Source organism: Pteropus medius, unplaced genomic scaffold, assembly GCF_902729225.1.
Source record: "Pteropus medius unplaced genomic scaffold, Ma_sr-lr_union100, whole genome shotgun sequence".
In the NCBI taxonomy this organism is placed as follows: domain Eukaryota; kingdom Metazoa; phylum Chordata; class Mammalia; order Chiroptera; family Pteropodidae; genus Pteropus; species Pteropus medius.
In genome coordinates this window covers 1,585,741-1,598,137 of record NW_024356333.1, presented here as the reverse complement: position 1 = coordinate 1,598,137, position 12,397 = coordinate 1,585,741, and the positions used below count along the sequence as shown (strand labels likewise).

The window sequence follows — 12,397 nt, the reverse complement described above, 5'->3', positions numbered from 1 at the left end:
CAGCTCCACCTCCCATCATCAGGCATCAGATCTCATAGGAGCACCGGTCGCTGGTGCCAGAAAGGTTGGGGACCACTGTTTTAGGCAGCTTCTCTGTTATCAAGGACCTCAGGTGGTCAAGTGATCAAGGTGAGACCCACCTGCAGCCAGACACCAAGGGAGCTCTGGTCAAGGCTGGGAAAACCAGTGTACCCAGAGTTGGGGAGGTGTGAGGGCCCAATTATATCGGGTCCGTGTGAGTCTGAGTTACGGCCAAGATAAGGCCAAGGTGGGGGTTTAGAGGTATGGGCCAGGATGTAGGCCAAATATAGCCCCGGTTAGGGTCAGGGTGGGCTGAATTCATGAACTGTGCGAGGGGACAGGAGCATGGCTGCATTAGTGGTCAGTCTGATGCCTTTAGGAGCCAGTATGGCAGTTGGCAAAGCAACAGGACCAGAGGGACCAGACCAGGCCTGCATCCCATTAGGACTGCCTCTACATTCAAAACGGTCCAGGCGGTTCCCTGCTATCCTGAATCCAGGGTCCCCAGGAGCCAGAGCCTCACAGAGGCAGGAAGCCCTGGAGGTGACCTAAGTCATCCCCCAGGGAGCACCCTCCACCGGACACACCCCACATCAGACATCGTCGGGGCAGGCCCTGCGGGCCCTGTGCAGAGGCCAGCGCACATACGTACCCACGTGTGAATGTCAACACAGCAGAAAGCATGCTGATGCCACACCCTCCCAGCACCCTCAGAGTCTCCTCAGGATAATTATTTATTATTCATAGTCATCGGCATCTTCATTAATTATTCATATGATCCTTAATTATTATCCTTAACAATAAGAGCAGTAAATAGCAGAAAAGTCCTTGAGGTGCCTAAGGCCCAGGGCCGGGTGCCTCCGGGCAGTTAGACCAGCTACTGCCCCAGGGCAGTGGGGGGGCCACAGACCCCCCCATTCCGCTGCCCGGCCCTGCCTTTGCCCCTCCCACTGGGGCCCAGGGGACTGCAGGAGGAGATGGGCCCGAGGGCTAGGGAGGGGCTGCGCCTTTCAGTTCCTCGCCCCTTCTTGGCCTTGGCCTTGGCCTCGGCCTCGAGAGCAAGGCCTCCGAGGAGAGGGGCCCAGGCAGTGTGCCGAACCCTGGGTGAGCCATGTGTCCACATGGGGCAGCCCCACTAACTGCCCGGGTCTGAGCCGTGTCTGTGCAGGGGCTGGGAGGTGAGGGCGCCCAGCTGGCCTGGCAGGGAGAGGCGTCGAGTGGGGCCGCCTTGGGGGAGCTCCTCGCACACCATGAACTGGGAAACCTGCGAAGAACAGAGTGTAAGAGGCAGGGAGCCGTGGAGAACAAAGTGGGGAGAAGATGCCGAGGACAGAGGGTCAGGAGAACCTGGTGACAGAGGACAGGGGGACAGAAAGGGGCTGGAGGGGACAAGTTGAGGGACCAAGGCAGACAGAGCAGGACACGGACCCCAAGGGGAGATGCTGAGGACGGAAGCAGAGAAATGCGTCCTTGGTGGGCAAGAGCTAAACAGGGCAGCTGGCAGCTGTGGGTGCTTCTGCCTGACACGGGGAAGGCTCGAGGCCACAGCCGCTTCCTTCCCCAGGGAACATGGCGGCTGGATCCACACCCAACCCAGGATAAGGGGCCCTGAGTTGGGACAGAGCGGGGACAGAAAGAGACACAAAATTCCATCCTCCAGTGCAGAAGGAACTCAGACCAAACGCAGAGGCAGGCTGGCGGCCAGGCCCCGAAGGCCAGGGAGAGTGCCAGGGCAGGCGGGGGGGTTTGCGGGTGCTGACGCGTCTGCTGTGGGATCTGCGGGGGAGGCCGTGAAGGGAGACTGGCACATTTGCTGACGTGGGCCCTGTGTCTGCAAACAGGCGCAGGCAGCATATGGGAGGGGGAGCAGATGCCAGAGGAAGGGGGGGCAGAGCCCAGGCCGCCTCTGGTGGCCAGAGGAGCCCCTTCTCGGGGCCCAGACCCAGCTGTCCTGCCAGGAGGCCATTCGGGAGAGGACAAAGGGCAACAGAGGCCCATCTCTAGCAAGAGGGCAAAGCTGTTGGCCAGAAGTACCAACCTGGGGCCCAGCCAAAGCCCTCGGGACAGCCCTGCAAAGTGGCCAGCAGGAGAACCATTGGCTGGCAATGGTCAGACCTGGGGGTGCCAGTCACCCCAGGGACCTGGGACCCTGTCCCAAGGGCGCACTGGCATGCAGCACCCACCACCCCGCCTCAGGCTCAATCAGGCCCACTCGTGGCCATGACAGGCACCATGAGGTCTGGCCACTCAGGTGACAATAGGGGAGCGCACGCCACTCAGCCTACTGGTTGCCTTCGCCCAGCTGTCTGGGCTCCTCGGTTTCGGGGCTCTCCTGCCTTGCCCCGTGCCCATAGCTCCTGAGGCAGCCCTTGTCCTGGAGAACAGTCTAGGAGGATGCTGGGCACCAGGGTTGAGCAGACAGGGCTGCAAAGCAGGTCTGGGGTGGAACCGAGGTGGCTCAGGAAAGGCCGGGCTGGGGTGCCATGGGCGGGGGGAGGGGGCGGCCTTCGGAAGTTACCTGAGAAAGCGAGTCCAGGGTGAGGGTGGGGACGGGGCTGACGGGCAGCAGAGGGCAGGTGGAGGTGGGGCCGGGCCCCGGGGTCGTCACAGCACTATAGGCGGGCGGGACCAGCGTCATCTGCCTCTGCAGCAGCTGCAGGATAGTGGCCATGTCTGCACTGAGCCGGGTCTCCAGCCTGGAGCAAGAAGGAGGAGGATGCTCTGGTCTTGGGAAGTGGAGACACCAGGAGCTATGACTCTGGGACCACCCTGTGGACGGGCCAGCTGGTCAGCCCCGGGCCCACTCCTCACGCCGGATGTGGCAGCCTCTGGCTCAGCTCTGAATGGGAGGAGCGGGTCACGCTGCTGGACACACGGACGGGCCTAGACGGAGTACCCTCTCCCTTCCCCCAAACACTGCCAGGAACCCGGAGAGCACGCCGCAGTGTCCCCACACCCCACGACCTACAGACCCTGCTGGGAGCCGGGCCGGGCCCCAGGGGCCACCCTCACCTATTGAGCTGCCTCTGGAGGGCGTCCAGCCTGCTCTCCACGTCGCCCCGGGACCGCCGGCCGGGGCTGGAAAGAGGGATGTTGAGGAGGCTGGGGGCGGGGGCGGGACAGCGAGGCAGCTCCTGGTACTGGCGGCCCCGACTGTCCCCCCAGAAGCTGAAGATGTTGGACACTCCTGAGAAGGCGCCTGGAGCCAGAAAGCTGGGTTGAGGGTCACTGGGACAGAGCCACGCCCCGCCCGCCCGCCGGCCCTCGCCTACCCGACAGCGGGTTACAGGTGTCACTGCTCTTCTCACAGTCCTCCGTCAGCGGCTCCCCGGCCGGTGGCTCTCCGGGGGGCCTGGGGCTGGAGAAGGGCACCAGGCGGAGGGGGCTGGAGCTGTGGCCTGGGCCCTCATCGTCACTGCTGTCCGGGCTAGAGGGGCCACTGGACGGGCTTTCACCCCACGGCCCTCCTGGCCGGCACCGGCCACGCGTCCCTGCCCCGGCCTGGCCTGGCCCCAAGGCAGACACCTCCCCTGGCTGTTCCGGGTCTGTGGGAAACAGAGAACGGACCTCAGAGAGGGCAGGAGGCACTGGAGGGGAGCAGAGGGACAGGGAGGGGAGGGGACCAGAGCAGGCCTGAGAAAGGGATGTCGTTCCCGCTAACTTTCCCCACTCTCGAGAGGACCGAGAACTCCAGGGAACAAGCCCAGGTTCCCCCACCACCGGCTGCCCAAACGCGAGCAGCGGCAGTGCGAGGCGCGGCTCCCTGGGACCCCCGGGCCCTCAGCCCCTGTCCCTGGTCCCCGTGCCCTCCTCGGTCCCGTCTCTTCTCCCTTCATCAGGTCAAGTCAGCGCCCACCCAGGGCCAGCCCTGTGAGGAGGACCAAAGAAGCTTGGGCACGCCGCCCCTGACCTGGAGGGTGGAAAAAGGCTTCCTGGAGGAGGTGACAGTTCAGGGCCTGAAAGGATGGGCTGCGCGTTTGGACGGCTGAGGTGAGGAGTAGGGAACGCTGAAGGTGGGGGCAGGAATGTCTGTGGAGCCTGGGTGGAGCATTCGCAGCCCCAGCCGCGTGCTCCCGCGCTCCTCCCCGCCGCCCCTGCACCCCGCCCCCGCCTCCCCTGCACCCCGCCCCTCCCCAGCCATCCCCCGCCTCACCCTTGTCCGTGCGCCTGCGGAAGGACAGCTTGCGCTTGCGCTGCCGACTGAAGCCTCCGTCCAGCTCCGCGCTGCCGGGAGAGCCGGGGATCATGTTGGTCTGGAACCAAGGGAGGCGTCAGGGCCCTTCCACCGCCACCCGCCCCCGCCGCTCTGGGGAAGCGCTCCCGCGCAAGTGTCACCTCTGCCCCGGGAACCGAGGGTAAGGCTAGGACTCTAACGCTCTGGTGCGACAGGCCGGGAAGCGGCGAAGGGGTGGTCCACTCACGTCTCGCAGGTTGAAGGTGATCTCCAGGCTGGACCAGAAGTGGTCGGAGAACTCGGGGTACATGTCCAGCACCTCCAGCAGGTCGTCCCTATGGATCTTGTGCAGGTCGCAGTAGGTGAGGGCCCGCACGTCCCCATTGGACTTGCCAGGCCTGGCGTATAGGTTTAGAGGCTCTCCAAAAATGTCATTCTTCCCTGGAGGTCACAGAGATGGGGCTCAGCCTCTGGGCGACAGTGAAGGCAGCGGGCACCCGTCTTCTTGCACCCTCTCACCCGTTCTCATCCTCAACCCCGAGCCCAGAGCCAGGGGCTCAGCGGCCAGCCCCGTGCCCAGCTCCAAAAGGCAAGACACGTACAGTGTGCAGCAGGGCCTGAGGGCAGTGCGCCAGGAACCCCGGGTCTCTGTGCCTCCCCCGCAACTGGAAACGGCCAGCAGGACCAGCTTAGACACCCCACTCTACCCATGGCTCAGGCTTCCTTCGGATCTAAGTGCACCTCTCCCCCACCGAAACCCCGGTCCCAAACACCCCCTGGTTAATCACTGCACCCTCACAAACTGCTCTTCAAACCACGGTAATAAATCAAACCCAGCATTTTGTTTACTGAAAGAAAAGAGGATCGCATAGCTTAGCAGAGCACAGAACAGAAAACACCTGGGAAGACTGAGTGTTGAATAGAGAGTCTGGTTTTAGCTGCGTTTGGGGTGTTTGTGGAGCGAGCATATGTTTGTAGTAAACTGAGAAAAATCTAAAATGGCCCACCGCGACAAGGGAGGACAGGCAGAGGGCGGGAGGTCCCAGCCCCAGGCACACTTGCCCAGGGGCACAGGTAGGGTGGGAAGGAAGAGGTGGGAGGGGAAAGGGGGCAGGGCGCCCCTTGCTGCGAAGCTGGCACAGCTTGGGGTTTGCTCATATTGCATGAGGCTGCAGGGAACTTAGTAACATCGGAGGCAAAGCCTCCCTCCACTGTCCGCCTCGGAGCACCTGGATTAGGTGCTGCTTTAAGGAGGCCACGGTGTTGCTGCCCATGGGGAGACCCCGAAGGCCAGCAGAGTCTGGGGATCCCCCGAGTTCAGCAGCCCCGCCTCTTGGGGGGCTCCTCTCTGTTGACCTTCGCAGGCTCGAGCGTGGGTGAATGAAAGGAGCCCGAGGAGCTGCAGACCGTCCTGGTCCCACGGCCCCCACGACCGTGTCCTCAGAGGGCTCGCCCCTCCCCCCACAGGCCTCCCCGGCACTTCCGGCCCGGCACCTGGTCCCTGCCGTACCCAGGATGGCCACGACAACGTCGCCCCGCAGAATCTCGATGGAGCCCCGGGAGATGAAGTAGAGGGCGGTGAGCAGGTCCCCCGCGTGCACCAGAGTGTCCCCCGGCGGCGCGTGTGTCGTCTTGAACTTCATGGCCAGGGCCCGCAGGCAGCCCTTGGTGGCCCCTCGGAAAGGCTTGCAGTGCTGCAGCAGCGAGCGGTTCAGATGCAGGCAGATGTCGGCTTGCAGGCACTCGGGGAAGCCCTTCAGCACCTGCAGGCGGGGCCAGCTCAGCACCCTCTCCCGGGACCCCACGGCACCGCCACCCAGCGGTCCAGGGAGGAGCATGAGGGTCCCGTGTGGGAGAAGGACCTGGGTGCCCGCTCCAGCTCCGCCCCTTCAAGCCGGGCACCCTTGGGGACAGCAGCTCACTGCTCTGGGCCCCCACTTGCTTATGTGTAAGGTGTAGAGACCAGTTCCCGGTGGATTAACCATGATGGCCCACGTGAAAGAACCTGGTCACCGCCTGCCCCCAAGTGACAGCTCTCCCAGTAGATGAGCTCCACGGGCAAAAGGAGGGTGACGTAAGCCCTAACTGTGACCACCGGAACTGTACGTAGAGTGCGAGATGCACCCACTGCACCAAGAGGTGTCCACACTGCCACCTCGGTGCCTGCAGCGCCCCGCCAGCCGCCGGGCTGCCAGGCGGCCTCACCGCGTTCATGTCGATGCCGTTGGTGTAGGACCAGGCGTGCTGGAAGTACTCCTCCAGGCGCTGGCGCAGCGGGTTGGGGATCTGGTGGAAGCGGATGAACTCTCGCACCCGGAGCATCTGCGTGTGGTAGCGGGCGGTGCCCGAGTACAGCCGCTGGATGATGGCCGACACGTTGCCGAAGATGCTGGCGTACATGAGGGCTGGGGCAGGGGCGAGCGGGGCCGTCAGCATCTGAGGGACCCGCCCGCCCCTGCACCCGTCGGCGACGTACACAGTCACAGCTCTGTGTGAGTGCACAGGTGCGTGCACGCACACACACACACACACACACACACACACACACACGAGGCATGAACGCCTGGACACACCCGCCCTTGGGCGCTCCCTGTGCCCCAGCCCTGGAGTCTCAGTCCCGAAACACGCTGTGATGGTGGCCCCGGTGTCTCTAAGTCCCAGGGTCCCCCTCGGCCCCTCCCGCATCTCCTCTCTCCCCCATCTGGGGGTCTTCCCACTGCCCCGCCGCCCCCTGCCCCCAGGGCACTCACAGCCGATGAGCATGACACAGATGGAAAAGATCTTCTCCGAGTTGGTGTTGGGGGAGACGTTGCCGAAGCCCACGCTGGTGAGGCTGCTGAAGGTGAAGTAGAGGGCCGTGACGTACTTGTCCTTGATGGAGGGGCCGCCCAGGCCGCTGCTGTTGTAGGGCTTGCCGATCTGGTCGCCCAGGTTGTGCAGCCAGCCGATGCGGGAGTCCATGTGCGGCTGCTCCATGTTGCCGATGGCGTACCAGATGCAGGCCAGCCAGTGCGCGATGAGCGCGAAGGTGCACATGAGCAGGAAGAGCACGGCCGCCCCGTACTCCGAGTACCGGTCCAGCTTCCGCGCCACCCGCACCAGCCGCAGCAGCCGCGCCGTCTTCAGCAGCCCGATCAGCTGGGGTGGGAGGAGACATTCGGGGGTGGGGGCGGGGCAAATGAGTGGGGGCCCTGTGGCCTCTGGGGGGTATAGGAGGAAAGGTCCCCAAAGTCTTCCCCCCGGAGCCTGCTCCTCATAATTGAAGCGCCTCGCCCACGCTGAGCCCAGCACCGAGTCCCGTTGGTCTTCGTGCTGGCTTCGTGACAAACGGTGCATGGTCCCCGTGATGACAATGAGGGAACTGGAAGGTGCCACGCCCACCCTAAGGTGCCTGGCCAAAGGTCCCACTGGCTTCTAAGGCACTTTTGTGTGACCACGGCCTTTTTAGATAAACAAATGAGAAAAAAGTGCCCTGTCTGGACCTCCACACCTATGGATGTCTCGGCAGAGCGGGGAGGGCCAGGCCCCCGCAGCAGCCCTCTCCGCCACCACCCCTCAGCCCCACGACCTCCCACCGCCCCCTCTCCCTTCCCCCGCATCCCTCCGGGCCTCCGCTCTCCTCCCTCCCCTCAGCCTCCCTGCCAGCCCACCTCCTCCGAGCCGGAGCCAAAGATGAGCAGGTCGAAGGGGATGGCGGCCACCATATCGATGAGGAACCAGCCCTTGAAGTAGTGGACGGCGATGCGGCCAGGGTGGCTGACCACCTCCTCGTTGGCATTGACGTAGGTGGTGCGGAAGTTGATGAGGATGTCTACGATGAACATGATGTCCACGATGAGGTCCACCACGGCCAGGGGCTGGCAGGCGTAGCCACAGTCAGGGGCTGTGGGGACTTCCTCTCTCTCCTTCAGTAGGAAGGCGGCCGAGTAGGGCGTGAAGACGGCCGTGTAGATGACCAGCAGCAGGATGAGCCAGTCCCACACGGCCTTGAAGGGGCTGTAGTGCAGGATGGTCCAGCGGTGGATGCGCGGCGCCTGCAGCTTGTACTCGGGCAGCACGTCCGCACCCAGGGACAGGACCTGCGCAGGTGGGCAAGGCAGAGGCGAATGGCTGGTGTCCAGCTGAAGTCTAGATGAGGGGAGGGCAGCTTATGGGACCTCCGGGGGGGAGCCAGTGACATCTGGGCTGGGGCCTCCAGAGAACAGGCCAAGAAGAATAAGGGCCAATAAGTTTCCATCAGAATGTCCACCCCTCAGCCAAGTGGCCACAGCCACTGGCCACCCCTCAGCCTGGGTGCTACGGGGACCTCCTGCCTGGCTCCCAGAGTCCAGGACACCATGCATGATGCCCAGAATTACTGCTTCCCACCAGCAGCGCAGACCCATACCTAAGGGTGTGAATCCCATCAGGTGACCTTGCCCCCCGCCCTCACCCGCTACCCACACACACACACACCACGGCCTCCTCAGTCTATGCCCCCGGCCCAAGGATACCAGCCATCCAGACTCAGGCCCTCCGATCCCCGGGGAGAGAGAATGAAACACTTCCACCCCCGCTCCCGCAGGCCCCTCTCCCCCGGGCCCAGGACAGGCCACCCACACTCCTACAAAGACACAGAGCAGACCTAACCCAGCCACAGACGTGCCTGCATGCACACGGAAGGACACGTACAGGCAGATGTTCAGAAGTGACACACCCAGCCCCGCGCCTTCACATCCGACGCCCTCCACGGTCAGGCAGAAGGAGGCTCGCCTCCCAGACCAGGTGGCAGCAGCCACACCACTCTCTTCCCAAGCCAGACTGGGAAGACCCAAGGCCAGCTTTCCCACACTGTCCTAGGAGCCTCTGTCTGCCCCCCTGTGGCCCCGCCTTGCCCCTCAGAATCCTCTCTCGCAGACATGACTCAATCCAAAGGCCCCGTCCCCAAGCTTGCCTGGCCTGGCCTACCATCCCTGACAGCCGGACCCAAAGCTTCGCCCACCCAGAGAGCCCAGGCTGCTGCCCGGCTCCCAGCAGCACTGACTGCCGAGGCCCTGCGTTCCCAGGCCTCTGTGTGTGGAGCCTCAAAGAGCCCCACTCATATTCAAGCTGGGGATCCCCCGGACCCGCCCTCACCAGAGAGACTGTTTGGAGAACACCTTAGAAGAAGTAACTGGAAGTTCAGAAGGGCCGTGGTTAGGGGTTTGGCCATCCTGGGCTGGCGGCGGGGGCTCCAAGGGCTCATGATGGGTGAGGGGAGCAGCTGGGGCCTGGGGCAGAGGTGAGAGCATGTGGCCTCCAAGCCCCCACTCTGCCCTGCCTTCAGCCCAACCTGCCCTCTCCTGAAGGCAGAAAGCATGGGGCGGCGACCTTACAGAGGTCAAGTGGGACTGAGAAAAAGGGACTGACCGGGGCCCCCACAGACAGAAGGGGACAGAAGAAGGCAACTGCTCCTGAACGGGGCTCCTCCAGTGCCTGAGAGGCTAAACCACACATGACAACAGTGACCTTGCCCCTGAGTCTGTCCACGGCAGGACCAGCACCGCCCCAATGAGCATGCACGCGCGCGCACATGCACACACGCGTGCACACATGCACACACACACACACACACACAGAGAAAAAGCCTGGGATGCACGACCTGGGCCTGCAAACCTCATCTCACTGGGGCCAGGCTAGCTCTGCAGCCACCAGTTTACCATATGGCCTTAGGCCAGGTGTGTGACCTCCCTTGACCTATCATCCCACAGAATACTGAAGTTCATTTAAGCCAAACCCTGGGTCCTCACCTGTGGGTGGGAAAGATTTGTGCCTCAACCCCCATACCTGTCCCCCAGCTGGGAGAAGCATATGAGCCAAGGCAGAGAGCTCAGGTGCCAGGTGGTGATGGCGGGGGTGGGATCCTCAGACTCACCCCTGAGCCACCTCCAGTGGCCCCTCGGCCACCCTCCTCCAACCTGCTCCAGGCTCTCTGACCTGGGGTGGAGGGGTGGCTCCCAAGAGGTATCTACAGAGTCGAAAGCCTGGGGGACCACAAAGCAGCCACTCACACCTCAGGCTACCCCAGAAGAGGTGAGCCAGGTGCTTCAGCTCAGCTGCCCTCACCACATCCGGTGGCCTCTGACCCTTACCCTACCGAGACCCCAGCCCCAAAACCTGGACCCCTGAAGCAGCCCGCACCTCCCTTGCCCACTCCAAGATCCACCCCCAGCACGTGGAGACCTGGAGCAGAGGAGCCCGTCGCCTCCAGGCGGGGCCTGGGGGCTGCCCACTGCAGGAGGTGGGGTGGGAACAGGAGGCACCCTCGTCTCCCCCATCCGGCTCCCGCCATCCTCTCTGGGCACCCATCTCATTCCTGCTCTTCCTCTCCTCGCTTTGCATTTTGAGCTAGAAGAGGGTGGGCCACGGCGGCCATGGCAGGGAACCCCAGACCAGGAAGACACCGGAGCTGGGCCGGGATGAGCAGGGCTGTGGACCCGACTCCCAAACAGACCCGCTTCTCAGAAGCCCTCTCTAGCCTGGAGCCAGAGCCCTCTGGGCTGCACCCTGAATCCCTGCCCCAGCCCAGAAGGGAGAGGGAGGGGCTGGGGGTCACCTACCTCCTGGGCCACCAGGCTGGAGATGCGCACGGCCCGCCTCACCCGGCCTTTCTGGACCCTGGGCTGCAGGGCCCTTGTCCCGCTCGCCTTCCCGGCCGGGGCCGCCATGGAGGACTTGGCCACCCCCAGCCTGCCTGCCCTGGGGCCCCAGGGCCCGCCAGCACCTCACCTGCACCCCAGCAGCAGTCCCAGCCCAGGCTGCGCCCCAGAGACTGGTGGCCTGGCTCCCAGGGCAGCCTCTGGCATGAAGCCAGTTGCTGGGGCTGGGCCCCGGGGCTGGGGTCACCCTGGCAGTGGGCATGGACAGTGGCCCGCCTGGCTCGGGCCGCCCATGGTCCACTGGTGCAGGCCCCGCTGCCAGGGTGCTGCGCTCTGCCCGCCGCCAGCCCAGCAGCGGCGCCGCGGTCGGAACCGGCTCCTCCAGCCGGCCCCTCCTCCTCCCAGGTCCCCACCCCCACCCCGCCCGCCCGGCCAGCGGCCCCCTCCCCCGCGGCCGCTCCAGGCTCCTGCTGCAGCCGCTCTGAAGCCCGAAGCCCATACTCCTCCTCCTCCTCGCCCAGCAGCCTGGCCTGTCACTGCAGATTAATGGGCTCCCTAACACCCCCGCCCCGCCGGTCGAGTGCCCAGCCAGTCAGACAGACACCCGGAGATGGAGAGAGTGCCCGGAGACCGGAGACCGGGAGAGCCAGGAACACGCACACACTGACACGCACACGCACACGCACAGACCGCAGACAGGGCAGCACGCGCTGCAGGCCGGGCTCGGGGGCGGGGCAGACGCCCAGGCTCCAGGTGGGAACAACAGAAAGGCGGGGGGCGGGGGGAGGGCACCAGGAGGGGAGAGGGCAAGCAGCCAGATATGGAGCCTGGCGTGCAGGGGAATGTTCTGGACTCAAGGCCAAGGGGCTGGAGACCTGGCAGGGACCCAGAGAGCCAGAGGTGGCGGGAGCAGGGCCAGGAGCAGGGCTGAGGAAGCCGGGGGCGGCAGCTCCCTCACGTGGGCCAATTCGGGGAGCTGCTGTGGCAGGGGCAGGAGGGGCGGCAGGGACTGAGGCGTGACAGGCAAGGGACAGGAGCCCCACTGTCCCTGGCTTCTTACCCTCTGCCAGGAAGTGAAGAAGGAGCTGGGATGGACTGGGCAGTGGGGGTGATGCTGGTGATCTTGCTGCCGGGAGGGGACAGGAGACCAGGCTGGCCCTGCCACCAGGCAATGCCGGGCACTGCCCCAAGAGGCTGGTGGCCTTCTCTGGCCCAGGACTCGAAACCGAACCCTCCATGTCTGCGCACCCCCATACCCTCGCCTCCCGACATGGTTGGGGAACAGGGGTGGGCACTTCCAGGCCACCCTGGTCCTAGCACTGGGCCCCCGCCCTCCTCCTGGCTCATCCCTTGGCCTAGGAGAACCAAGACCACCAACCTTGAGCTCGTGGTCCCTTCTAACCCAAAGCCTCCCATCAGTCACCCCCCGGCGCTCCCCTCACCCTGCGCTGCGAGCAGACCTCGCCGTGCCACCGCGGCCGGCGGCCTTCTCCCGGCCACCCTGACCCTCTCAGGCCAGGTGACCAGCCAAACTGCACTGTCCTCCTCGTGCCTCGTCCACCTGTCCTCTGTGTCTGTCCCACCC

The 12,397-nt window shown here is 64.6% G+C and overlaps 1 protein-coding gene across 3 annotated transcripts in view; it reads right to left on the bottom strand.

Moving 5' to 3' along the window:
- Positions 1-737: 737 nt before the first annotated feature.
- KCNH2 (potassium voltage-gated channel subfamily H member 2) overlaps positions 738-12,397 on the bottom strand; it is a 31,752-nt gene continuing 20,092 nt past the window's right edge. The window contains exons 1-11 of one of the 3 annotated variants that reach the window (XM_039861228.1): positions 10,774-11,237; positions 7,846-8,274; positions 6,946-7,333; positions 6,401-6,600; positions 5,706-5,958; positions 4,443-4,636; positions 4,175-4,274; positions 3,294-3,566; positions 3,034-3,220; positions 2,540-2,717; positions 738-1,285 (exon numbers count right to left, since the gene is read on the bottom strand). In XM_039861228.1, coding sequence (XP_039717162.1) covers positions 1,157-1,285; positions 2,540-2,717; positions 3,034-3,220; positions 3,294-3,566; positions 4,175-4,274; positions 4,443-4,636; positions 5,706-5,958; positions 6,401-6,600; positions 6,946-7,333; positions 7,846-8,274; positions 10,774-10,881 — 2,439 coding nt within the window. In that variant the 5' untranslated portion in view covers positions 10,882-11,237 and the 3' untranslated portion in view covers positions 738-1,156. Of the gene's footprint in view, positions 1,286-2,539; positions 2,718-3,033; positions 3,221-3,293; positions 3,567-3,931; positions 4,007-4,174; positions 4,275-4,442; positions 4,637-5,705; positions 5,959-6,400; positions 6,601-6,945; positions 7,334-7,845; positions 8,275-10,773; positions 11,238-12,397 lie in introns of those variants that run through there. The other 2 variants (XM_039861226.1, XM_039861227.1) reach the window with 2 other exon arrangements.